At 65.0% G+C, this 26,285-nt stretch overlaps 1 protein-coding gene across 1 annotated transcript; it reads right to left on the bottom strand.

Annotated features, from left to right (window-relative positions):
• Nucleotides 1-2,350: 2,350 nt before the first annotated feature.
• Nucleotides 2,351-24,613, bottom strand: TPO (thyroid peroxidase). Its single transcript, XM_084900077.1, has 16 exons — nucleotides 24,486-24,613; nucleotides 21,632-21,871; nucleotides 20,836-20,945; nucleotides 19,679-19,763; nucleotides 18,923-19,086; nucleotides 17,731-17,863; nucleotides 17,456-17,585; nucleotides 16,432-16,626; nucleotides 14,950-15,456; nucleotides 13,883-14,135; nucleotides 11,850-12,020; nucleotides 10,457-10,694; nucleotides 9,768-9,987; nucleotides 5,075-5,582; nucleotides 4,461-4,560; nucleotides 2,351-3,628 (listed from the first exon to the last, which is right to left on the bottom strand). The coding sequence occupies exons 3-16, from the start codon at nucleotides 20,942-20,944 to the stop codon at nucleotides 3,565-3,567; spliced, it is 2,877 nt and encodes a 958-aa protein (XP_084756203.1). The 5' UTR covers nucleotide 20,945; nucleotides 21,632-21,871; nucleotides 24,486-24,613; the 3' UTR covers nucleotides 2,351-3,564.
• Nucleotides 24,614-26,285: the final 1,672 nt, after the last annotated feature.

Genomic DNA, 26,285 nt, shown 5'->3' with positions numbered 1-26,285 from the left:
CCTCTCGGTCAATGGAAAGCCATTGCTGCCCCGGAGTCACAGCTGACCCAGGCGGGGGGAGCGTGCCCCGGAGGGAGGGGTCCCCGTCCGGAGGCCACATGACCTTGGGGGGAGGCCGCACACCTTCCATTCCCTCAGCGCCCCTGCCCTCGGGCCCACGGGGAGGGGAGCTGCCCGCTGGGCTCCAGCAGGTGCCGGACACGGGGGTCCGCACGCCGGTGCCCAGCGGCCTTCAGGTGCAGTGACCGGCTGTGTGGCCACGGGCTGAGCCTGGCACTGGCCTCGCTTGGTCCTGTGACTCTCCTGGGAGCCCAGAGGCTTTCCAGGGGCGAGCACAGCCCCGCCTCCTGGGAGCAGCAGCAGTGAAGGGCCCAGGCCACCGTCCGGCCCCCAGGCTCAGCGCCTGGGGTCTCGGGGCCGCCTCGCCGTCCACTCTTCCCTCCCAGCCCCGAGCCGACCCAGGCGTGTGCTCAGCGGTGTTCCATCAGCCCCGGGCCTCGCCCCCTGCTGTCTGCAGACACCGCTCCACATGGCCGTGACCCTGTCCCTGGGCCCAGCCCCGTGGCTGCCCGTGGCTGGGGCAGCGCCACTGAGACCGCAGCAGGAACAGCCATCGGGCCAAAGGGAACACAGCACAATGGACTTTTGCGACAGGGACCCGGCAGGGGGGCCTGGCTTCCCGCCGATGGCAGCTGCCCGACCCTAAGAAACAGCTGGGAAGGTCAGAGGTCATCTCTAGTAGCCTCGCTGTCCACCGGGACCAGAGGAGAGCAGCCTGGGCGACTGGGAGGACCCGGCCCAGCAGCCCCAGGTCCAGGTGATCCTCTGCTCCAGCTGCTTCCAGGTGCAGGGCCTCCTCCTCCTGCAGAGCAGTACACATGGCAACCGGCCCCTGGGGAACGTTCCGGAAGCCTGCAATGGGGCGGACATCCTCTCCGGTTCCCGGACTCTGCGGGTCACTAACATCCTGTGGGGCAAAGGCACGCTGGGCCTTGACGAGGAAATCTGATTTCTCGGGGCGCGGGCGCACCTGGAGGGGACTCGCCGCCGAGCGTGACGGGCAGGGAGGACCAGCTCAGGAGCCGGTGAGCTCGTTAGTGAATGCGTCACGACTGACTAACGCTTGGTCACTGGCCCCCGGAGGGGCTGGTCTGCCAGCCTCGGACCCAGTGCCACAACCTGAGGGGCGGGGACACCTCGGGCCATGCTCAGGCCAGGGACCCGCAGTGAGCATAGCGCCCCTTCCCTTCCCTGTGTCTCTGCTCCGAGTCTCAGACAAGAAGGGGTGGGCTTTAGCATTAGGGTTAGCTTTTAGCATTAGGATTAGGGTTAGGGTTAGGGTTAGGGTTAGGATTAGGTTTTAGCATTAGGGTTAGGGTTAGGTGCTGTTCCCCCAGTTAAGCTGGGACATTCCAGCCCACAACCCAGGCATGTGCCCTGACCGGGAATCGAACCGTGAACTCCAGGCACCGGTTGACTCTAAACCTCGAGTCACACCGGCCCAGGCTTTCCCCACTTTAGAAAGTTCTGAAGTCCGACCTATAGCCTAAAGGTGTCAGACACGAAGTGTGTGTGTGTGTGTGTGTGTGTGTGTGTACAATGAGGCGTGAACACCCGGGCAGCGGCCTGCGTCCAGGTGGATGTAGGGTGAGGGACCACAGTGGTCACTGTCGCTGACCTGTGAGGCTGGTTCTCCAGTCCCCTCACCGAGTGGCCACAGAGAGAGAAAACCTCCTTTGTGCGAATAAGATGAACACTTACAGACACCCGTGCTTCTCTGGGCCCAGCAGGGCCCCTGAGACGTGGACTCAGGCCACCGTGTCCCCTGGCAGGGCCAGTCGGTTCTGAGGGCTCCGTGTCATCTGGGTGTTTAGCCCAGAGGCACACCTGCCGCGAGGGCACGGCGATGCCGGGGGAACCGCAGACCCTGGTCTGTCCCTGTGAGCCGGATGACAGCACCGTGTTCCCAGCACAAGCCGTCTCTGTGGACCGTTCATCCTGCCGGACAGCATTCTGTTTTCTGCCGAGTGCTGGGCGTCGGTGTTTTGCCCGAGTTGGAGGCAGACGGAGGGCTGTGATTGTTATTTTCCACCGGCTGTTTGCTCAGGAGCCAGCCTGGCCGACGTGCGGTTTGGGGTAAATACTCCTGACCTTTGGCATTGCTCTGAGCCAACTGGAAGGACCAGGGCCATGGAGAAGGCAGAACCTGTAATGCCGCCCTTTTCGTTCTGAAGGAATGAAGCTTCCGTAATGCTCTCTCCACCACAAGGTGAGACCACGTGAAATGCAAACAGAATGAAAGCTGTCGGATGAGTGTGGAGAGAAAAATCTGACAGCGCCGCTTTTTTTAAGACCTTTATTTTTGTTTTTCACAATTCGTGTTACTGCATCCACAGATCCAGACTGTCCTTTCTCCAAATTAAAAACAAACGCAGAATGACTTAAAGAAGATTCTGTTAAAACAGATTTGGCCGTTAGGCCCTAACAGACATAAAAAAAAAAAAAGAGAGAGAGAGAGAGAGAGAGAGAGAGAGAGAGAGAGAGAGAGAGAGAGAGAGAGAGAGAGAGAGAGAGAGAGAGACGTGACATCCATTGACAGCTGTGTTAAAGCTAAATCACCTGGCAGCTTAAATGCTTTATGGACTGAGCGTTTTTCCTTTACATCTCAGTGTCTGTGTCTATGGCAACGTGTTCTTTCGTCAGGAGGAAAGACAGCCGTGTTCTCTCTGACAGCCGTGAACCGACCCTACCGACCGGAGGGGCTGGCAGCTGAGTGACAGGCGGCGATGGACCAGGAAGGGGCCAGCGTGGACCCGCCCGGGGTCTGGATGCCACGGCCACGCCTGCGCTCCCCACATCGGCCACCAGGTGGCGCAGTCTGCCTTTGTCATGAAGAGAAGGCCAGTCCTGGCCAGGGGACCCCCAGCCTTGTGGCTGAAGGGGAGTCTAAGGCCTGGGGGAGGCCTGGCCCTCGCCCAGGACGGTGCGTGCCTCTTGGGTGGGTTGTGAGGAGAACAGCAGCCCAGGTGGACACGGGTTTTGGGGGACGGTTTGTCCACCGAGCGGCCAGCGGTTCCCACAGGGGCCGCCATGACGGGTGGTCATCTCACTCCCTCCACGCGGGACCCCACGTCCCTCCGCCAACCAAGGGCTGCGCCGTGACCTCCAGGTGACCTCAGGGCCAGGCACAGCGCTGTTAGCCATGAGGGCCAGCGCGTGGCCGTGTTCGCACTGCTAGGATTCCGGGCCACAGCGCCTGGTTATTCCGGGACCCGTGGGGGCCGAGGCTGGCTCCTTGTTCATTAGCTTGGAGTCCGAGGCAGAAGTCCAGCCCCCAGGCGCCCACAGAGGCTGGCGAGCAGACACCGCCGTGGGCAGGGGCTGAGGACGCAGGGCAGGCCCCGTCCCGAGGCGGCACGGGCTTCGTGGGAATGACCCACGCGGAGCTGCCCGCTTACTGACGGGGTGACGGGCTGCGGTCCCTCGCCCGCGGCTCCTCTGCAGAGGAGGAGCCTCTCAGCGACGAGGGAGGCCGGTGAACACAGCCGAGACGCCCTCATCGGGTCACAGACCGGCTTCCCGGGAACGACCATCGCCGTCTGGGGACGGAGACGCCGTCACCGAGGACCTAGAGGGGAGAGTTCCCGTGAGGAGGCTGCCAGCTCCCTGCGGAAGGCGAGCGGCACCCTCGCCCTGTCCTCCTCCGGGTGCGGCTCCCGGGCGGCTCACCCCTGGGTCCCTGTCGGGGCCTCGAGGAAACGGAGGAGGAGGAGAGAAGGGGCAGACGAGAGAAAACGGAGATAAAGAGGAGAAGCGAGAGAGCCAAGAAAACAGAGACGGGGACAGAAGCAAGAGAGGAGAGAACACGGGGAGAATGAAAACCAAAGGGAGAGAGGGAGAAAGTGAAGAGAATGAGGAGAGATGTGGGAAATCCAAGAAATACAGAGCCTAAAGAGGGAATGAGAGATTGAAAATGGAGAGCAGTAGGAGAAAAGCTAGAGATACAAGGAAACAGAGAGAATGAGGAGCGAAGTCAGATATGGGAGGAAATTGTGAGAATGTCGAGAAGAGAGATCCAAGAAAATTGGGAGAATGAGGAGAGAAGCGATTGATGTAAGAAGATTGAGAGAATGGGGACAGAAGCAAGAAATCCGAGAAAATTTAGAGAATGTGTAGAGAAGTGAGAGATGAGAGAACATTAGGAGAGGAGTGAGAGATGGAAGAAAGCGGAGAACAGGAGGAGAAAAGCTAGAAGTACAAGAAATTTGAGAGAATGAGGGGAGAAGAGAGATGAGAGGAAATTCAGAGAACGCGGAGAGGAGCCAGAGAGCTAAGAAAACGGCGAGAAGAGCAAGGCAACGGAGGAGAAACGTGAGTCCCCATGCGCTGAGGGGACGCAGAGGTGGGGACGGGCCCCCACGGGGAGAGCGTGGCCGCCTGGTCCCTGAGACGGGACTTACCACCTGCAAATCACCGTCCAGGCGGCAGCGGCCAGGACGCAGACCAGCAGGGCGCCCAGTGCGATGGACACCAAGGACGCCTTCGGGAGCCGCCCGGAGTCTGGTGAGAGCAGGCGGTCAGCATGCCGTGGGTCTCAGGCAGTGTCAGCGGGCCTGACCCAAGCCTGACCCTGACCTGACCCTGAGCCTGACCCTGAGCCTGAGCTAACCCTGACCCTGAGCTGACCGTGACCCCCAACCCTGACCTGACCCCAACCCTGACCCTGATCTGACCCTGAGCCTGAGCCTGACCCTGAGCTGACCGTGACCCCAACCCTGACCTGACTCCAACCCTGACCGGACCTGAGCCTGACCCCGATCCCACGTCTGTCCACCGAGCCTCTGCTGCCTTCCCTTCTCCCGCGCTCCGCCTCTGGCTGTGCACCTGGTCTCTGCTGGACTCGGGGTCGGGCTCAGTCCTGCACGGGAGGCGGATAAATCTCTCCTGTTTATCGTGTCTGCACATTGTTCTCCTCTCACAGGAGCTAGAAGGACGTTACGCACCCTAGCTCTGCCTCGGGCGGGTTAACGCCGTGCCGAGCCCCCAGGACAACGGGGCCACGGGGAGGGCTCACCGACGCAGGTCCGCCCGTCGCCTCCCAGCGAGAACGGCTCCGGGCACTCGCACCGGAAGCTGCCCGGCGTGTTCCTGCAGCCGGCGGGCGCCCGGCAGGGCGGGCCCCGGGCGTCTTCACACTCGTCAACGTCTGCACGGAGCCGGAGCCGGAGGTCAGGGCGGCTGAGGACCGGCCACAGCCCGCTCCCCCTCCCCCTTCCGCTCCCCCTCCCCGAGGCCAGGCCCGCAGTCACACGCGGGCACGCCTGTGCCCAGAGCGCCTCCCAGTGGCAGCTCATGCTAACGCGTCCGGAGGGTGGGTGGGGCAGAGCCGCTGGGAGACCCCGCTGGCCACCGACCTGAGCACACGGGCGGCTGGCCGGCCCGGCCCCGGGGGGAGCAGGCGAGCTGCCGGGGCCCCTGCAGCCGGAACCCGCGCCGACAGGAGAACACGAGCACACGCCGGCCCGGGGCCCCGCACAGCACGGCGTCCCCGCGGGCCACACGCCCCAGGCCGCACACGTCCTCTGGGCCGGGAAGGCGGGCAGCGGTCACCTCACCACCCCGAGGGCCGCCCCCAGGCCACAAGCACCCCCAGGCCCCACACAGCCCCCACACACAGCCCCCCAGACGCCACACAGCCCCCCAGACACCACACGGCCCCTCACACGGCCCCCCACACACAGCCCCTCACACGGCCCCCCTCACACGGCCCCTCACACGGCCCCTCACACAGCCCCTCACACAGCCCCCCTCACACAACTCCTCACACGGCCCCTCACACAGCCCCCCCCACACGGCCCCTCACACGGCCCCCCTCACACAGCCCCTCACACAGCCCCCCTCACACAACTCCTCACACGGCCCCTCACACAACTCCTCACACGGCCCCTCACACAGCCCCTCACACGGCCCCTCACACGGCCCCCCTCACTCAGTCCCCTTCACACAGCCCCCCTCACACAGCCCCTCACACAGACCCCTCACACAACCCCCCTCACACAACTCCTCACACGGCCCCTCACACAGCCCCCCCCACACGGCCCCTCACACAGCCCCTCACACAGCTCCTCACACAGACCCCTCACACAACCCCCCTCACACAGCCCCCCTCACACAGCCCCCTCACACAGCCCCTCACACGGCCCCCCACACAGCCCCTCACACGGCCCCCTCACACAGCCCCTCACAGCCCCTCACACAGCCCCCCTCACACAGCCCCCCTCACACGACCCCCCTCACACGGCCCCTCACACGCCCCCCTCACACAGCCCCTCACACGGCCCCCCTCACACAGCCCCTCACACAGCCCCCCTCACATGGCCCCCCTCACACGACCCCCCTCACACGGCCCCTCACACGCCCCCCTCACACAGCCCCTCACACAGCCCCTCACACGGCCCCTCACACAGCCCCCCTCACACAGCCCCTCACACGACCCCCCTCACACAGCTCCTCACACGGCCCCCCTCACACAGCCCCTAACACAGCCCCCCCACACGGCCCCCCTCACACAGCCCCCCTCACACGGCCCCTCTAACACAGCCCCTCACACAGCTCCTCACACAGCTCCCCTCACACGGCCTCCTCACACAGCCCCCCTCATACAGCCCCTCACACAGCCCCTCACACAGCTCCTCACACAGCTCCTCACACAGCCCACCTCACACGGCCCCTAACACGGCCCCCCCACATGGCCCCCCTAACACGGCCCCCCCACATGGCCCCTCTCACACAGCCCCCCTCACACAGCCCCTCACACGGCCCCTCTCACACGGCCCCCCTCACACAGCTCCTCACACAGCCCCCCTAACACGGCCCCCCTCACACGGACCCTCTCACACGGCCCCCCTCACACAGCCCCCCTCACACGGCCCCCCTCACACAGTCCCTCACACAATCCCCCTCACACAGCCCCTCACACGGGCCCTCTCACACGGCCCCCCTCACACAGCCCCCCTCACACGGCCCCCCTCACACAGTCCCTCACACAATCCCCCTCACACAGCCCCTCACACAGTCCCTCACACAATCCCCCTCACACAGCCCCTCACATGGCCTCCCTCACACGGCCCCTCTCACGCCCCCCTCACACAGCCCCTCACACAGCCCCTCACACGGGCCCTCTCACACGGCCCCTCACATGGCCTCCCTCACACGGCCCCTCACACAGCCCCTCACACGGCCCCTCACACGGCTCCCCTCACACAGCCCCTCACACGGCCCCTCACACGGCCCCTCACACAGCCCCTCACACGCCCCCCCCACACAGCCCCTCACACAGCCCCCTCACACAGCCCCTCACAGGGCCCCTCACAGGGCCCCTCACACGGCCCCCCTCACACAGCCCCTCACACGGCCCCCCTCACACAGCCCCTCACACAGCCCCCCCCACACAGCCCCTCACACAGCCCCTCACACGGCCCCTCACAGGGCCCCTCACACGGCCCCCCTCACACAGCCCCTCACACGGCCCCCCTCACACGGCCCCCCTCACACAGCCCCTCACACGGCCCCCCTCACACGGCCCCTCACACAGCCCCTCACACGCCCCCCCCACACAGCCCCTCACACAGCCCCCTCACACAGCCCCCCCCACACAGCCCCTCACACAGCCCCCCCCACACAGCCCCTCACACAGCCCCTCACACGGCCCCTCACAGGGCCCCTCACACGGCCCCCCTCACACAGCCCCTCACACGGCCCCCCTCACACGGCCCCCCTCACACAGCCCCTCACACGGCCCCCCTCACACGGCCCCTCACACAGCCCCTCACACAGCCCCTCACACGGCCCCTCACACAGCCCCTCACACAGCCCCTCACACAGCCCCTCACACGGCCCCCCTCACACAGCCCCCACACAGCCCCTCACACAGCCCCTCACACAGCCCCTCACAGGGCCCCTCACACGGCCCCTCACAGGGCCCCTCACACAGCCCCCCACACAGCCCCTCACACGGCCCCCTCACACAGCCCCTCACAGGGCCCCTCACACGGCCCCTCACACGGCCCCTCACACAGCCCCTCACACGCCCCCCTCACACGGCCCCCCTCACACACACCCCCACACAGCCCCCCACACGGCCCCCCTCACACAGCCCCTCACACAGCCCCTCACACAGCCCCTCACACAGCCCCCCTCACACAGCCCCTCACACAGCCCCTCACACAGCCCCTCACACAGCCCCTCACACAGACCCCTCACACAGCCCCCCTCACACAGCCCCTCACACGACCCCCCTCACACAGCCCCTCACACGGCCCCTCACACAGCCCCTCACACGGCCCCCCTCACACAGCCCCTCACACGACCCGCCTCACACGGCCCCTCACACGACCCCCCTCACACAGCTCCTCACACGGCCCCCCCCACACAGCCCCCCACACAGCCCCTCACACGGCCCCTCACACGGCCCCTCACACGGCCCCCCTCACACGGCCCCCCTCACACAGCCCCTCACACAGCCCCTCACACAGCCCCTCACACGGCCCCTCACACGGCCCCCCTCACACGGCCCCCCTCACACAGCCCCTCACACAGCCCCTCACACAGCCCCTCACACGGCCCCTCACACGGCCCCCCTCACACACACCCTCACACAGCCCCTCACACGGCCCCCCTCACACGGCCCCCCTCACACGGCCCCTCACACGGCCCCCCTCACACACACCCCCACACACACCCTCACACAGCCCCTCACACGGCCCCCCTCAGTCCTGACCCACCCACAGGGCCCGTGTCCTCCGGGTGGTTGGGGGCATGAAGGGGCGCTGGGACGTCTGCCTCCCACGGGACGCCTGGAGGGGCTGCTTCCTCCCGACGTGCTGATTGGAAGCCGCCTCTGCGCTGGAGCCGGCGCCCCAACCCAGGGGGGGGGGCAGTTACCTGGGGGGCCCGTTACCCGGGGGCAGTTACCCGGGGGGCAGTTACCTGGGGGGCCCGTTACCCGGGGGCAGTTACCCGGGGGCAGTTACCCGGGGGGCAGTTACCTGGGGGCAGTTACCTGGGGGGCAGTTACCCGGGGGCAGTTACCTGGGGGGCATACCCGGGGGGCAGTTACCTGGGGGGCAGTTACCCGGGGGCAGTTACCTGGGGGGCAGTTACCTGGGGGCAGTTACCCGGGGGGCAGTTACCCGGGGGCAGTTACCTGGGGGGCAGTTACCTGGGGGGCAGTTACCTGGGGGCAGTTACCTGGGGGGCAGTTACCCGGGGGCAGTTACCCGGGGGCAGTTACCTGGGGGCAGTTACCTGGGGGGCAGTTACCTGGGGGGCAGTTACCTGGGGGCAGTTACCTGGGGGGCAGTTACCCGGGGGCAGTTACCCGGGGGCAGTTACCTGGGGGCAGTTACCTGGGGGGCAGTTACCTGGGGGGCAGTTACCTGGGGGCAGTTACCTGGGGGGCAGTTACCCGGGGGCAGTTACCCGGGGGCAGTTACCTGGGGGCAGTTACCTGGGGGGCAGTTACCTGGGGGGCAGTTACCTGGGGGCAGTTACCCGGGGGCAGTTACCTGGGGGGCAGTTACCTGGGGGGCAGTTACCCGGGGGCAGTTACCCGGGGGCAGTTACCTGGGGGGCAGTTACCTGGGGGCAGTTACCTGGGGGCAGTTACCCGGGGGCAGTTACCTGGGGGGCAGTTACCTGGGGGGCAGTTACCCAGGGGCAGTTACCTGGGGGCAGTTACCCGGGGGCAGTTACCCGGGGGCAGTTACCCGGGGGCAGTTACCTGGGGCCGCCTCCCTCCAGGCCTCCAGGTCCAGGCCGGGGACGGCCTCGCACGGCACAAAGTCCTGGGGGGCCGTGGCCATGCGGAAGGCGTCGGGGGGCACGCGGGGGAGCCCCGTGTTGTCACAGATGACCCGCGCCAGGGAGTGCGCCCCCAGCGCCCGCCGCTGCGCCTCGGAGAACACGCCGGCGTGCTCCCACCAGAACCTGCGGGAGGGGGGGTCCGCATCAGAGCTCCATCCAACCCCCCCCTCTCCCCCCGGGAGCAGTGAGGGCCCGGCTCCCACCAGAACCTGCGGGAGGGAGGGGGCCGCATCAGAGCTCCATCTGACCCCCCCTCTCCCCCCGGGGGCAGTGAGGGCCCGGCTCCCACCGGAACCTGCGCGAGGGAGGGAGGGGGGGCCTTGTCAGAGCTCCGTCCCAACCCCCCTCCCAGCGAGAGGACGGCGGCTTTTCTCCCAGAGTCGCTGCCTGAGACGCTGCAGCTGGGCGTGAACGGGGGGCCCTCCTGGGAGAACCCCAATTGTTAGATCACCAGCATCCGGGGAGCGATCCTGCTGGCCACACGCCTGCTGAGCGGGGCCCCCCGACCACAGGCCTGGACGACCCCCGTGACCTGGACGCGGTGTGATGGCCGACCCCTGGACCCCTGGCTGACCCCTGTCCCCACACCCACCGGTCGCCGTCCCGCAGGGCCTTCATCTGCCGCCCGATGAGGCAGGCGAACAGGGGCCCGGTCCGCGCGCCGGGCAGCGGGTCCTCGGCCAGGCCGCCCAGCCACACGTCCACGTGGTCCGGGTGCCGGTACAGGCGCAGGATCCGGTCGGCCACGCTGCCGTTGGCGATGACGCTGCCGAGGTCGGCCCGGCTGTGCAGCCTGCGCAGCCCGCAGAACTCCCGCCAGGCGTTGTACCCTGCACGGGGCGGGGGCACGGGCACGGGGTCAGACATGGGGGCAGGGGGCAGGGGGTGTGGGGGGACAGCTGAGGGGGAGAGGGGACCAGTGTGGACAGAGTGAGGGGTGCAGGGGGAGAGCCCAGGGCCCGGCCTGAACAGAAGGGCCGGGCACACCATGGCCGGGAGGCTGGGCCAGCGGGTTAGGCACAGCCCAGGCTGGGGCGTGGGGGGGGGGGGGTGGACAAGGGAACGGGGCAGGTGGCATGGACTCCAACCTCCCCGTGACACGTGTCGCGCAGGCCAGCCCTGGGAAGCCTGACAGACCCCGCAATGGCCCGGGACACCCTGCCTCCCTGACCTCCGCCGCCCCCCCCCCCCCCCCGCAGGGTCCCCCCCCCACAGGGCCCTGCCCTCCCGGGCGCCGGGCCCACGGGTCCCCTTGCCTAAGGGAGTGAGCAGCTCCTTTGCGGACAGAAGAGGGGGTGGGGGGGGTGGTAGTGGGAAGTGATCACCAAAGAACTTTATGCAAACACGCGTCCCCCATGGACAGACAGCAGGGGGGCTGGGAGGGTCAGTGGGGGGAAAAACTTTATGCAAACACGCGTCCCCCATGGACAGACAGCAGGGGGGCTGGGAGGGTCAGTGGGGGGAAAGGGGAACATGTGATTCCTTCAACAACAAAGACTTTTTGAAAATAAAAAATAAAGGGTGTAAACATTAAAAAGGATACTGATAAAAACAGGACATATAGTACCAAGGGGAAAAAATTATTAAAAAGAAATAAAAATAGTCCTAGCTGGTGTGGCTCAGTGGATAGAGCATCAGCCTGGACTGAAGGGTCCCGGGTTCGATTTAGGTCAGGGCCCAGTCCTGGGTTGTGGGCTCGTTCCCAGTGGGGGGCGTGCAGGAGGCAGGCGATCCATGCTTCTCTCTCATCGTGGATGTTTCTCTCTCTCTCTCTCCCCGCCTTCCTCTCTGAAATAAAAAAATATATTTAAAACATAAAAATGAAAACAATAAATGCATTTCAGCGCAGAAAGCACCACCACCCACAGGAGGCCGGAGGGGCTGTGCCTGTCGGATGGGAACCCCGGGCACGGACGGCGGTGTGCAGACTCGGTCACTGCAGAGCCGACGCGGGTGGGGGCGGCCTCTCTGCGCCCCGGGCTCACCTGGCAGCCCGTGGTCCCGGCCACGCTGCAGGTTCAGTGACGCCAGGTCGAAGGTCCCGGCGGGCGCCAGCACCGAGAGCCGCTCCGTCAGCTCCTCGCTCACCAGCCGGTCCTGTGCCGGCAGCTTGGCCGGCCGGGCCAGGAGGCCCCGCACCAGGGGGTCCACGCCGCCTGCAAGACACCGAGGCCACGTGTCCCCGGCCGGACCCGGCCACGCGCTTCCCTAACCCGTGTCCTTGGGGCCCACGACTCAGCCCGGAGCGTCCCGTTCTCCCAGACGCCTCCGGGAGCCTGGCCCTCCCCGGCCCCGCTCTGAGGGATGACTCCGGGGTGGGCGGGCGGACAGAGGCCGCGGGGACCCGGACCCGCCCCTCAGATGCTCAGTGTTTGTTTTTGATCCTCACCGAGGCTCCTTCCCCCGGTTTCAGAGGGGATGGGAGGACGGAGGGGAAGGAAGAGTCAGCGATCTGCCTCCCCCATGTGCCCCGAGCAGAGCCAGGGATGGAGCCTGCATCCGAGGCTCGTGCCTCTGACCCTGAACCCAGAACCCTCGGTCCACGGCTCCAGCCACGGAGCAACCAGGGAGATGCTCAAGTGTTTTGCTTAATTTCTCTGCAGCAAAAACATTACAGTCGAGGGCAGCACTAGCTGAATTCCATGTCAGGAGCAGCAGTGGGACGTGGCTTGGCTGAGGGAGCCCTGAGGGGGGGGACCTTCACCCCAAAGCGCCAGCCACCCCCAGGGACCCCGTGGGGACCGTCAGACCCCCCGGTGGCCCGGCTGCACCCTGGCCTCTCCACACGGCCTGCTGACCGTTTTCGTGGTGACCAAGTGGGTATAGCGGCCTCTGCCCCTCAGCCACTCAGCCACTCAGAGCCAAGAGCCGTCGGAGCAGTAGAGAAGCTTCCGGACTCACACAGAGAGAGAACGGGGGAGGGAGGGAGGGAGGAGGGACCGGGGTGTGGGCAGAACCTGCCTCCCTCACCCAGGAACTGAAGTGGCTTCTAAACCGTTCACTTCCACACATGACCCTGCCGTGACCCAGCCGTGACCCAGCCGTGACCCGGCCGTGACCCGGCCGTGACCCTCTGAGACCACAGAGCACTGAGCGCGGCCACGGCAGCAGTTAAGGGAAAAGGGCCTTGTTTGTTAGGCAGGATATAAAGTCCAATGTCCACTCCGTGTTACCGAAACCACAGGGCGGGGGGCGGAGGTCGGGGGGTGGGGGCAGCTGGGCCCGGGACACGTCCCCTGTGAATTCTGAACTGCAAGGGCTGACGGGTGTTTCTGAGGAACAGTTAAGCCTTCAAATCTCCCAGCAGCCCGGCCGGCGTGGCTCAGGGTTGAGCATTGACCTGGGAACCAGGAGGTCACGGTTGGATTGGTCAGGGCACATGTCCGGGGTGTGGGCTCCATCCCCAGGAGGGGGCGTGCAGGAGGCAGCCGATCCGTGATTCTCTCACATCACTGATGTTTCTATCTCTCCCTCTCCCTTCCTCTCTGACATCAATAAAAATGTTTAAAATTAAATAGAAAAATAAAAGCTCTGAGCACAGGTGCTTCCCCCATAAACACCCATGACTGGCAGGATCTGCCCATATGAATGTAGTACATGCTGGCACTGAAGGTGCTGTGGCGGGCTCTGTCTCTGAGAGAGAGAGAGAGAGAGAGAGAGAGAGAGAGAGAGAGAGAGAGAGAGAAAGAGAGAGAGAGAGAAAGAGACAGAGAGAGGAGGGGGGAGACAGAGAGAGGGAGAGAAAAGGGAAGGAGGGAGAGGGGGAGGGAGGGAGGAAATGGGGAGAGGTGGAGAGGGAGAGAGGAGGGAGAGAGAGAAGAAAGGGAGGAAGGAGAGGGGGAGAGGGAGAGAGGGGGGAGGGACAGGGGGAGGGAGAGGGAGAAGAAGAGAGAGAGGATGAGGGAGAGAGGGAGGGAGAGGGGGAGGGAGAGAGGGAAGAAAGGGAGGAAGGAGAGGGGCAGAGGGAGGGGGGAGGGAGAGGGGGAGGGGAGGGGAGAGGAGGGGGCGGGGCTCGCACCTTCGAGAAGGACCCTCCAGGGGCTGAAGAAAGCTTCACGCAGCAGCAGCGGGGGCAGGAGCTCCCGGAAGTGGGCGTCCAGCCGCCACACCCGCGGGTGGACTGTGGCGTGGCCGAAGCGGAAGGCAGCCGTGGTGAACACGTTGGACACGGAGGGGTCCACGGCGGCGTCATAGCCCTCGGAGGGGCCCACGTGCTGCCCGAAGGCCTGGGGGCCCAGGATTCTGGGGACGTAGTCCCGCAAGGTGATGATCTGTGGGCAGGAGACGGGAGCCTCTGGGGGAGGGGAAGGGGAGGGGGAGGGGGGGCAGGAGGAGGCCGCAGGGCTGGTCCAACCCCGGGAAGGGGGGTCTCCCCGGCACAGCCTGGCTCAGAGGGCCCACGCCGCCCAGGATGGACACAGGACGGACACAGACGGACACAGGTGAGCAGGATGGACACAGGATGGACACAGTGAGCAGGATGGACACAGATGGACACAGGTGAGCAGGATGGACACAGATGGACACAGGTGAGCAGGATGGACACAGGACGGACACAGATGGACACAGGTGAGCAGGATGGACACAGGACGGACACAGATGGACACAGGTGAGCAGGATGGACACAGGATGGACACAGATGGACACAGGTGAGCAGGATGGACACAGATGGACACAGGTGAGCAGGATGGACACAGGGCGGACACAGATGGACACAGGTGAGCAGGATGGACACAGGATGGACACAGTGAGCAGGCACAGCACCCGCTGTCTGACCATCTCAGAGCTCCCGCATTGGTGGCCTGGGGGGTTGTCACAGCCGCCCCCACTCCCCTGGGGGAGGACAGGACAGGACAGGACAGGATGGGTCGCGGTGGCCACCTTGGCCTCAGCACAGACTGGCGGAGGGCTGCCGCCTGCCGCTCCTCTCACTCACGTGACTAACTTCCCGTCCAAACGCCTTCTCCCCTCGCACCTGCTCGGGGCCCACCCGGTGCGGCGCCCACCACCTTCCCGCCCGGGCCCACCCGGTGCGGCGCCCACTGGGCTCTGGCACCCGCTTGGGGCACCCACAGGGGCACCCACCTGGTGCAGGGCGCCCACCACTTTGCGGGCCTCCTGGTAGGTGGTGTCGGCGCTCCAGTGCGGGTTGAGGGCCTTGAGCGCGGCCGCCAGGCGGTTGTGCTCCCGCAGCCACAGCGTGTGCAGCGCGGTCAGGGCGGGCGCCTCGCTGGCCCGGCTGTCCCCCGCCAGGAGGCAGGGCGCGCGGCCGGGGGCGCCGGGCCGGGGGGCGCAGGCGGGGGCCGCGGGGGGCGGGGCGAAGGGCAGGTGGGCGCGGCCGGCGTCCTGGTGCAGCTCGTTGACCCGCAGCAGCCCCTCCGCGCTGCTCCAGTCCCGCAGCTGCCGCTCGGCGGCCGGGGAGCTGCCGTACACGGTGGACGCGTCCAGGAAGGAGCTCAGCCCGTTCACCTGCTGCCGGGGGTCCCCCGGGGACGGGCGGCCGAACAGGGCGGCCTGGGCCCCGCTGCCGCAGGCGGCCGCCGACCGGTAGAAGGGCAGGCAGGGGGCGCCGGTCCGGGCGGAGGCGGGGAGCTGTCGGAGAGGCGTGGCATCGTCACCGCGGGGTCACAGCACCCCCTTTACGGCCCCGGAGACACGGTACCGGGATGGGAAAGGAGGCGGGGACACGGTACCGGGATGGGGAAGGAGGGGACACGGGGACCGGGATGGGGAAGGAGGGGGGGACACGGGGACCGGGATGGGGAAGGAGGCGGGGACACGGGGACCGGGATGGGGAAGGAGGCGGGGAGCTGTCGGAGAGGCGTGGCATCGTCACCGCGGGGTCACAGCACCCCCTTTACGGCCCCGGAGACACGGTACCGGGATGGGGAAGGAGGGGACACGGGGACCGGGATGGGGGGGACACGGGGACCGGGATGGGGAAGGAGGAGGGGACACGGGGACCGGGATGGGGAAGGAGGCGGGGACACGGTACCGGGATGGGGAAGGAGGCGGGGAGCTGTCGGAGAGGCGTGGCATCGTCACCGCGGGGTCACAGCACCCCCTTTACGGCCCCGGAGACACGGTACCGGGATGGGGAAGGAGGGGACACGGGGACCGGGATGGGGGGGACACGGGGACCGGGATGGGGAAGGAGGCGGGGAGCTGTCGGAGAGGCGTGGCATCGTCACCGCGGGGTCACAGCACCCCCTTTACGGCCCCGGAGACACGGTACCGGGATGGGGAAGGAGGGGACACGGGGACCGGGATGGGGGGGACACGGGGACCGGGATGGGGAAGGAGGCGGGGACTCGGTACCGGGATGGGGAAGGAGGAGAGGACACGGGGACCGGGATGGGGGGGACACGGGACCGGGATGGGGGGGACACGGGGACCGGGATGGGGGGGACACGGGGACCGGGATGGGGAAGGAGGGGGGGACACGGGGACCGGGATGGGGAAGGAGGGGGGGACACGGGGACCGGAATGGGGAGGGAGGGGGGGGACACGGTACCGGGATGGGGAAGGAGGAGGGACACGGTACCGGGATGGGGGGGGACTCTGTACCGGGATGGGGAAGCACGGGCCCCGGTTCTCACAGGCCGGCTGGCAGGCGAGCGTGGCCTGGCCGGTGTCCTGCGGCGTGAAGGCCAGGTCGTGGGCGATGTACTGCCCCCAGGCCGTCAGCAGGTCCGAATGCTGGCCGTCCTCCGGCACCGCCTCGTTGGCGACTCTCAGGACCTGCAGAGTCACCTCCCGGACCTGCAGAGAGGGGTCCGGTTTTCTGGGGGTGCACCCCACATCACAGGGTGAGCCGGCCCCTGACCACCAGTGTCTGCACAGCCTGGCTTCCCCGTGACACAGGCACTTAACCCCCCCCCCCCCCGCCCCTGCCGGGAGCCAGCAGGCGGCCTTACCTTACCTGTGGTCCCTCCTGTGGGACTCGTCCCTCAGCTGCAAGGGCCCCCACCCACAGCGGAAAGGGTGGAGGGAATCCCAGACACCCACACACAGCCCGCCACCCCCCACCCCCATCCCCACCCCCACCCCCACCCCCACCCCCACCTCCACCCCCACCCCACCCCCACCCCCACCCCTACCCCCACCCCACTCCCACCTCCACCCCCCACCCCACCCCCACCCCCACCCCCACCTCCACCCCCACCCCCACCCCACCCCCACCCCCACCCCCACTCCCACCTCCACCCCACCCTACCTCCACCCCCCCCACCCCCCCACCTCCACCCCCACCTCCTCCTCCTCCTTCACCCCCACTCCCACCCCCACCCCCACCCCCACCCCCACCCCCACCCCCACCTCCTCCTCCACCCCCACCCCCACCCCCACCCCCACCTCCACCCCCACCTCCACCCCCACCTCCACCTCCACCTCCACCCCCACCTCCACCTCCACCCCCCCCACCCCCACCCCCCCCACCTCCACCCCCACCCCCACCCCCACCCCCACCCTACCTCCTCCTCCACCCCCACCCCCACCCCCACCCCCACCTCCTCCTCCACTTCCATGTCCACCTCCACCGGCGCAGGGACAGCCTAGCCCTCGTACAGTCACCCGGCGCCGGGGCACTGACCGGGGGCAGGGTCGCCCCACTGTAGAGGAAGTCGGGGTTCCAGCCTCGGGGCTCGCTGATGCCGTCTTCGTAGGCGGGCGGCAGCCACCGGGCCAGGGCCGTGTTGGCGGCGCCCCAGTGGGGGTGGTCTCTGAGACAGAGGAGCCCGGTGGGTGGGGATGGGAGGGCGGAGGGGGGGCAGGCAGCAGGTCCACCCACAAGGGAAGCCTCGGGCAGGCTCCCGGACCCTGCTCAGCGGCCTGCAGTCCACCTGCAGGCATCGGGTGAGGAGGTACCTGTTGTTGCAGGCGCCCGTGATGAGCCGGTACTTGTCGGCCAGGCAGGTGTCCGGGCACCGCGGGGGCAGCATGGGGGGCAGGCACCCCGACACGTTGGCGATGGCGCTCAGCAGCTCCTCCGACAGAGCATCTGGGAACCACGTCAGAGTAAGCCCTCCGAGAGGCCATGGCCCCTGACCCAGCAACGCGTGTGCTCCGGGCTCTGAGTCCCATGTAAACCCTCTGTGAGGCCACGACCCCTGACCCCGCACCGCGTGTGCTCCCGGGGCTCTGAGTCCCATGTAAACCCTCCGTGAGGCCACGGCCCCTGACCCCGCACCACGTGTGCTCGCGGGGCTCGGGCCCCTGTAAGCCCTCCGTGAGGCCATGGCCCCTGACCCAGCACCGCGTGTGCTCCGGGGCCTGGGCCCCTGTAAGCCCTCCGAGAGGCCACGGCCCCTGACCCCGCACCGAGTGTGCTCCGGGGCCTGGGCCCCTGTAAGCCCCCCCGAGAGGCCACGGCCCCTGACCCAGCACCGCGTGTGCTCCGGGCCTAGGTCCCACGTAAAAATCCTCTGGCTCAACCCCCGAGAGCATCCAAAGACGGGCTTTCACATTTCAGTTTCTCCGATCTTTCGGAAAAGCCGTTCAAGAGCTCTGGGCCGGGGAAGGGGGGTTCTCGGGTGACCCCGGCCTCGCTGGGCACGTCTTCGGTGGCACATGGCCCAGCTGAGGCCTGTGTCCGGCCACGGGTGCTTCAGTGGGCGGAGACCCCCGGTAGCTGCCCTCCCTGCCTGAGTCCTGCCATCCCGGGCCACGTCCTCTGACCGGAGGGTGTGTCCACCTACGACCCCCACCTACGACCCCCCCACCCCCTGCTCCTTCCTGTCGATGTCGGTGAATGTTCGAGGTCAGGACCCAGAGAAGCAGGCTCTTTCGTTTCGTGGGGTTTTCTTTTACCAGCTCTACTGCTGTTTATTCACAAATTAGTCTAGCTGGTTCTCCAAATCCGATTGAATAGCAGAGCAATCGTTCATCCTCAGACGAACAGACACTAAATATCATGTGTCACCAACTGCTGGGCTCGTCCTGCGTGTGAGTGGGAGTCACGCCTCCCTGGGGCAGCGAGGCAGACCCCGGGGACCCCACCGCCCTGAGGAAGGTGTCTCCCGGCTGGCCCTCCCGGGGACGGGACCCGAGGGCCGCTCACCGGCCGGAGGCTGTGACGGCCGCAGGTGCGGCCTTTGGTGTTCCGCCCGCTCGGAGGTCTCCGTGATCTCTGCCGCTCGGGAAACAGCCGGGCGTGTCGGCTCAGGGCGTTTGGGAAAAGACGGAAGCTGAGACGGAGACACGATTTCTCTCTTCCTGAGGTTTCTGGGGCACAAAGGGGAGGTGTGAGGCCACTGCTTCCTGCCCAGCTGGCGTTTCCAGTGGTCGAGCGTCGACCTAGGAAGCAGGAGGTCACAGTTCCATTCCCGGTCAGGGCACGTGCCCAGGCTGTGGCTCAATCGCAGAGTAGAGGCAGCCGATCGATGATTCTCTTTCATCATGGATGTGTCTCTCTCTCTCCTCTCCCTTCCTCCCTGAAAAAAAAGTTTAAAAAAGAGAGAACATGGGCAGATTCAGACCCACGGCCCCCGCGAGCCTGCGGCTTGTCCCAGCAGCCACCACGGGAGGGGGCGTGGCACCTGTAACCCTGTCTCCGCAGCCGCCCTCCCGCAAGACTTCCAACCCCCCTCCCTCACCCCCACCCCCACGCCGGGATCGGTCACCGGTCACCGCGTCAGGCGGTGGCTGTGCTTGGCTCTGTTTTGCCAGAGAAAGACCAGGAGACTGAACATTGCCAAACGGAGACTCGGGCCAGTTTTGGAGGAGGCGGTGAGATAAACTTGGGAGACAGGCGGAGGAGTCACAGGCCAGCACACAGCACGGGCAGGGCGGGCCCCCTCCGTGGGCTCGGACGCACCTCTCCCTCCTGCCGTGGACGGCCGCGTCCACCGGGCGCCGGCTCTCCTCCGAAAGGCTGGGCGCGTGCGAGTCCTCGGGCTTCCCTGTGGAACCAGAGCCCCCCTCAGTGCGGCACCGCCGGCCGGCACCACCGGCCAGCCAGCGGAGGCTGTGGCAGCTGTGGCCGCCTGCCCCGGGCCTGCTGTCTCCCCACCCTAACCCGTGGCAGCTCCTGGCGGGCGGAGGCCGGCGTGGGCACCAGGAGGGCCCTGCTCTGGCCGCACGTGGGTGCTGGGCCTTTCTCTCACCCGCCCGGCTGCTATGATTCTGTCGCCTTGTCTGAGTAGTTTCGTTACCTGAACCAGCAATACAGGAAATTCAGGTAATAATTGTCTCTTTTAACGTGTGCTTTTTTTTCTTCTTCTTCTTCTTTTTTTAAATCCTCACCAGAGGATTTTTTTTCCCCCATCGATTTTTAGAGAGAGTGGAAGAGAGAGGGAAAGAAAGAAATATTAATGGGCCCTGGCCAGGGAGGAGTCTGCACCCAAAAGAATCGAACCCAGAACCCTCGGTCCACAGGCCGACGCTCCATCCACTGAGCCACACTAGCTAGGGCGTGACTGGGCTTTTAACAGAAGATAAATCTCTCCGATGCACCTGCAGTTCCCAGTGAAGAGTCCCCTTTTTTATCTTTTAGTCCGTGCAGAGGTCAGGAAGTGCCACGCTCTGGGGTTTGTCTCCACATTCACAGGTTGACATCCCCACACCCGGTGGGAGGGTGGGAGGGGGGGGGGCCCTGACAGCAGGGCCCCCGGGCCCCCTGTGGCGGCTGTGGACCAGGATGCAGCCCTCGGCAGACCCCGGATCCATGGTTGGGCTTCAGCTGCCAGAGCTGCCAGAATGAGCCCCTGCTTGTTGGGAGCCCCAGGGCACGCAGTCCAGACCCAGGGAAACAACGTGCAAACGTATTTCTGGGTTAAAATGTGGCTCCTGGGTAAACGGTTCTTTCCCAGAAAGAGCTGTTTTCATTCCCTTCACCTCAAGAACGGCTCTGCTCTCTCTGGGAGAGGGACAGAACCCCAGGGTCTCCACCTGCCCCTGAGCCGCCGCGCCTTCTGCTCTGGCATTGAGGGCGGGGACTCTGTCAGTCCTCAGACCCATGCAGCTGTCACTTACCCCAGAGGGCCTGGCCCCTCAGGAAGGGGACGAGGCCGAGGCTGCAGAGCAGGAGGCTGCAGGCCACGGCCAGCGTGGCGCCTGGGCCCGGGCCAGCGAGCACCCTCATTCTACAACCAAACAAAGAGGCAGGCGGTCAGGGCTGGGGCCCCGGAGCCGCCTTTGGGGGCAGCTTGTCGTCAGGCCCTCTGTCGGCTGACGCTCCCTGCCCCTCCACGGCCACAGGTTTCCAGAGGCCCCGAACCCCTCCTGGAGCGGGCAGACCGCCGCCCTGCTGGGCTGAGCCCCCAGGTGCCCTCGCCACCGGAGGGCGAACCTGGCAGACTGGCAGCTGCGTCGGCACAGCTCAGGGACACCTGCCCTGCTGCATGCTGGCTCCATTGTGTCAGTTCCTGGGAGGAAGCACTGGGAGCAAACCATCCACGTCCCAGAGCAGCTCCGTGAGGGAAGTGGCCGTGAGGACCTTGGCCACCATAACCCCAGAGGCCCCTGGCTGTCTCTCCTGCTCCTGTGACGACCTCGACACCACAAAGAAGACCAAGCGCCATCACGCACGCCCCACACCCACATCCTCCTCATCTCGCTTCCTGGTGCTGCTTGGATGGGCTGCGTCTGGTCCCAAGTTACCTGACCACCACCCCTCCCCCCTCCCCTGGGCAGAGGTTGGAGGTCACGGAAGCCCACAGTCAGCGGGGCTCGGGGAGCGCCCCATACTGGCCCAAACCCCAGCCTCCCTTGGACCCCGCACCCGTTCCCGTGGCCCATTTCTCCCAGAAAACGGAAGCAGCATGCTTACAACCTGACCGTCTGTCTCCTCTTCCCAGCCGGAGCCGAGTGTGAGCCCGGAGCTCCCGTGGCCGCCGTCCGAACCACGGACTCAGCAGCGTCTGCTCCGGGCCTGGCTGCGCCCCTATAAGCTGGCTTCCCGCTCCGGCGCCCGCTCAAGTGGCCGAGTCGAGTGGCCGTCCCTGGGGTGACCGGAGGTGCAGGTGGTGTCTGTGGGCCCGGAGAGGCGGAGCTGAGAGAGGAACATGCACTGAGGACGAGAAGCAGCTGGCGTCGGCCCACAGCACCTGCGACTCCTCTCTGCCTTCCTGAGCGGATGCCGACGGAGGAGAGGACTCGGATGCTCACTCCGCCGGCTGAGCAGCTGCCCGGGGACCAGGCTGAGGACGGGCCAAGCTGGTGGTACCTCCTCAGTGTCCCGGCCTCAGTCTGCCTCCCAGGGCAGTGAGGCTCGCTGGGAAGGCTGTCTGCCCCGTTCCCACCTCCTCTCAGGTTTCCTATGAGATCGCTCCCTCCTCCTCTCGTTCCCCCCTTTCCAGGAGTTTGTGGAGCGGCAGGAGGCTGTCTCCCTCCCGGAGGGAGAGGCGAGGTGACATTCTAAAACAGGACACAGACCCCACCCTCACACCCAGGCCCCACCCTCACACCCAGGCCCCAATCTCAGACCCAGGGCCCAATCTCACACCACAGGGCCCCCATCTCAGACCACAGGCCCCCATCTCACACCACAGGCCCCAATCTCACATCACAGACCCCAATCTCACACCACAGGCCCCAATCTCAGACCACAGGCCCCCATCTCACACCACAGGCCCCAATCTCATACCACAGGCCCCCATCTCACACCACAGGCCCCCATCTCACACCACAGGCCCCAATCTCAGACCACAGGCCCCCATCTCACACCACAGGCCCCAATCTCAGACCACAGGCCCCAATCTCAGACCACAGGCCCCAATCTCAGACCACAGGCCCCCATCTCACACCACAGGCCCCCATCTCACACCACAGGCCCCTATCTCACACCATAGGCCCCAATCTCACACCATAGGGCCCCAATCTCACACCACAGGGCCCAATCTCACACCATAGGGCCCCAATCTCACACCACAGGCCCCAATCTCACACCACAGGGCCCAATCTCACACCATAGGGCCCCAATCTCACACCACAGGGCCCCAATCTCACACCACAGGGCCCCAATCTCACACCACAGGGCCCAATCTCATACCACAGGGCCCAATCTCACACCATAGGGCCCCAATCTCACACCACAGGGCCCAATCTCACACCACAGGCCCCAATCTCACACCACAGGTTGGGCAGCATAACAATGTCTCCATCACGGTCCCTCCACAGGGTACAGTGAGCTTGGAGGGAGCTACCCCTTCCCCCACCCCCACCCCCCAAGCCCCGGGGTTACACTTGTGCTGCTGATAAAACCATGAAAAATCAGCCAGAATCAGAACTTGGGTTTTCCCTTGTAATTGGACCCTTTAATGGGCCCGCTCTGGTCTCGGGAACTGGGAACGTTTGGTCCCCGGGGCGGCGCTGAGGGGTCTGTGGAGGAGGGACACCCGGCCCCTTGGGGAGAAGTGGGCACCCGGGGGCTGGTCACCCTGGGGGGATGTTGGGTTAGAAAGACAACACTGAGGTCTGGGAGGAGAGCCAGGCGGCAGGCGGGGCCGGAGGGGGAGGGCTGGGCTCCGGCCTTGGATGGCGTCACCACCCCTCAGGCCGGCCCCCCAGGGAGCAGGGAGGGAGGGCAGGGCCCCAGGTCCCAGCCAGGCCTCAGTCCTGGAGATCTCACTGCCAGAAGCCCCGTGGGGAGGGGGTTGGAGGAGGGACCAGGCACCAAGAGCCCCTTCTTGACCTGAGTTAGATGCTGGGAATGTTACCCACAGGTTCTCCTATCAAAACTCAATTTAAGCCCGGCCAGCGTGGCTCAGTGGTTGAGCGTTAACTTATGAACCAGGATGACCTATGAACCAGGAGGCCGAGGTTCAATTCCAGGTCAGGGCACACGCCCGGGTTGCAGGCTTCATCCGAAGTGTGGAGCATGTAGGAGGCAGCCTATCAATGGTTCTCTTCCATCACTGATGTTTCTAGCTCTCTCTCCCTCTCCTTTCCTCTCCAAAATCAATAAAAATATATTTAAAAAAAAATATTTGCTTTAAAAACAACAACACAGGAGCTCATGGTCTGACGACCCTCCCAGGCCCGTCTTCAGAGGGGAGGAAGGTGAGAGCTGGAGTCTGGGGAAGGGCACACGTCACCTCAGCGCCCTCAACAGCCCGGAGCCCCGCCCGCTGAGCCAGGTGAGTGACAGCCCACAAGCTCGCCTTCCGTGTCCATCCTGGGACCCCCTGGGGCTTCCTGCCGTGACCGGGACATCATGGCATCAGCACTGACGTGTCTGCTGATGTAAGTGGCTTGTTGCTTCGGGACAAGTGCCCACAGCCAGGCAGACACGCAGCCTCCGCCCACACAGGGCACCCACGTGCACGCCCCGCACATGGGTCACGGTCCGTGGTCAGGTGGCAGCAGGGTGTCCTGTGACGGCCAGGTTCTGGGTGCCGCTGGACCGTGACCAGCCTCTGCGGTCCACAGGGCCCTGGAGCCCGCCACACGCTCAGAGGTTCAGAGCGTCAGCAGTGGCCGCGGAGAGAGCTGGAATAACGGGGTCCCGGCCCCAACCCTGCACATCGTTCGCTGCCTCTGTTTTTGTTTTGTTTTTAATTGATTTCAGAGAGGAAAGGAGAGGGAGAGTCAAAGATGGGAATCATGGACCGGCTGCCTCCTGCACACCCCCCACTGGGGATCGAGCCTGCAACCGAGGTACGTGCCCTTGACTGTAATCGAACCTGAGACCCCTCAGTTCACACTCCGAGGCTCCATCTACTGAGCCACACCAGCCAGGGCTCACTCGCTTATAAAGATTCAGGCAATCCACCTCAGGGCGCCACCTGGGGGTCGGACCACAGCAAGCTGCCTTTCCCGGAGGTAAATTGTGAGGGAAGAAGCGTTAGGGACGCCAGGCGGGCTCTGCACTCGAAGGCTCGTCCAGGATCTGAGGACCTCGCTCCTGTCTCCTGTGCTGAGAGACCAGGTCTGGTGAGGTAGGAAAGAAGCACAACAGGACTTCCTGAGACGCCGTGCTGTGACCACGTCGCAGGGATGCGCTGGAAGAGGAAAACGTGAATACGTGAGTGCGTCTAGAACATCTCCGAGGGTGCTGGGGTGCGAAGCCTCCCCCAGGTGGGGTGTCCATTCCTGGGGGTGACAGTCCCAGGGCGGGGTGACTAGCAGGAGTACAGCTAAGAGCCACGCGGGAGCCGGCACCGCCTTAATCCACGCAGTTGATCAGCTGCGCTGGAAGCTTCCAGAGGCTTCCGACCGCGAGAGCCATTCAGAGGCTCACTGAAGCCAAGCGCCCGTGACGCTCTGGGCTGGTCTGATCTACTTGCAAAATGAGAAAACAAAACCACCTCTCCTTTTTGTACTACCACCACTGTGTTCCAGAACACTCTGTCTCTTCCCAGAAACCAGGGGCCCAGGTGAGTGAGCACAGATTTGTCCACCTTTGGCTGCTCCCCGGAGGTGCTGGTGGCATTTGATTGGATGCTAATCAGGGCTTAACTCATCCAGCCCTGAGGTCCCACACCTAGGCCCCTGGCACGCAGGATTCCTGCCCAGTAAATTCTTCTTTAAAAAAAGGTATGCCCTGACCAGTGTGGCTCAGTGGATAGAGCGTCGGCCTGCGGACTGAAGGGTCCCAGGTTCGATTCCGGTCAAGGGTATGTACATTGGTTGTGGGCACATCCCAGTGGGGGGTGTGCATGAGGTAGCTGATGGATGTTTCTCTCTCATCGGTGGTTCTAACTCTCTATACCTCTCCCTTCCTCTCTGTAAAAAATCAATAAAATATATATATTTTAAAAAGGTAAACTATATACTTTTTCCATCACCCTTCTACACTCTCTAAAAATCAATGGGAAAGTATTCTCAGAGGAGGATTAACCAAAATAAATAAACAAACATAAAGAGGAGAACGTATTCTTAACGGCAAAGCAATGGGCTCCTTCCAGGAGAAACCAGTGTCCAGCTGGTTCAAGAGCAAACAGCCGAGGGTCCTGGCGGCCTCCTCTGGGCGGACGAGATCCCACCTGCGGCTCCGTCTGGGTTCCCGTCTCGCCCAGCTCCCAGCTGGCGCTCACACACGCAGCACGCCCCGAGGACGCGGTTTTAGCACCACAGGGTCCCTATCCTCCAGGGAAGCCTCCCCGCTGGGAACCTGGCCCCTCCCGGCAGCGACTCCCCCAGCACTCCCACCCACAGGCAGAGGCGGGTGTCTCTCCCTCACGGGGTAATGTCAGGACTAAAACCAGACAGGAATCTCCTTCGTCAGAACCTCGTGAGGCTGTGCTGAGCCCCACAGCGAACCTGTCCCCTGACTCACCCGGGTCTCAGCGCCCCAGGGAGACGGTCTGAGGGGTAATTTCACGTAGTGGAAACGGAAGGTAATTATAATGTGTGAAGATTCAAACGGATGGAGCCATTTGCTGAAGTATAATTACCTGAAACCATTAAGGATAATAATATTCAACAGGAAGTATAATTACCTGAATCATTAAGGATAACAACATTCCACAGGACAAAATTAT

This window comes from Pipistrellus hanaki, assembly GCF_964339955.1.
Source record: "Pipistrellus hanaki genome assembly, chromosome: 12".
Taxonomy (NCBI): Eukaryota; Metazoa; Chordata; class Mammalia; order Chiroptera; family Vespertilionidae; genus Pipistrellus; species Pipistrellus hanaki.
Note: the sequence above shows the minus strand (reverse complement) of the source record. Positions and strands in the feature narration are given on the sequence as shown.

What these genes read in the sequence shown, in the direction of transcription:
- TPO (XM_084900077.1), bottom strand. Translation starts at nt 20,944, where the DNA reads ATGAGGGTGCTCGCTGGCCCGGGCCCAGGCGCCACGCTGGCCGTGGCC. An exon ending in GTCCACGGCAGGAGGGAGAG is followed by an intron (nt 19,087 to 19,678) that starts GTGCGTCCGAGC and finishes TTTGTGCCCCAG; the next exon opens with AAACCTCAGGAAGAGAGAAA. An exon ending in CGACGGGCGGACCTGCGTCG is followed by an intron (nt 4,561 to 5,074) that starts GTGAGCCCTCCC and finishes TGCTCTCACCAG; the next exon opens with ACTCCGGGCGGCTCCCGAAG.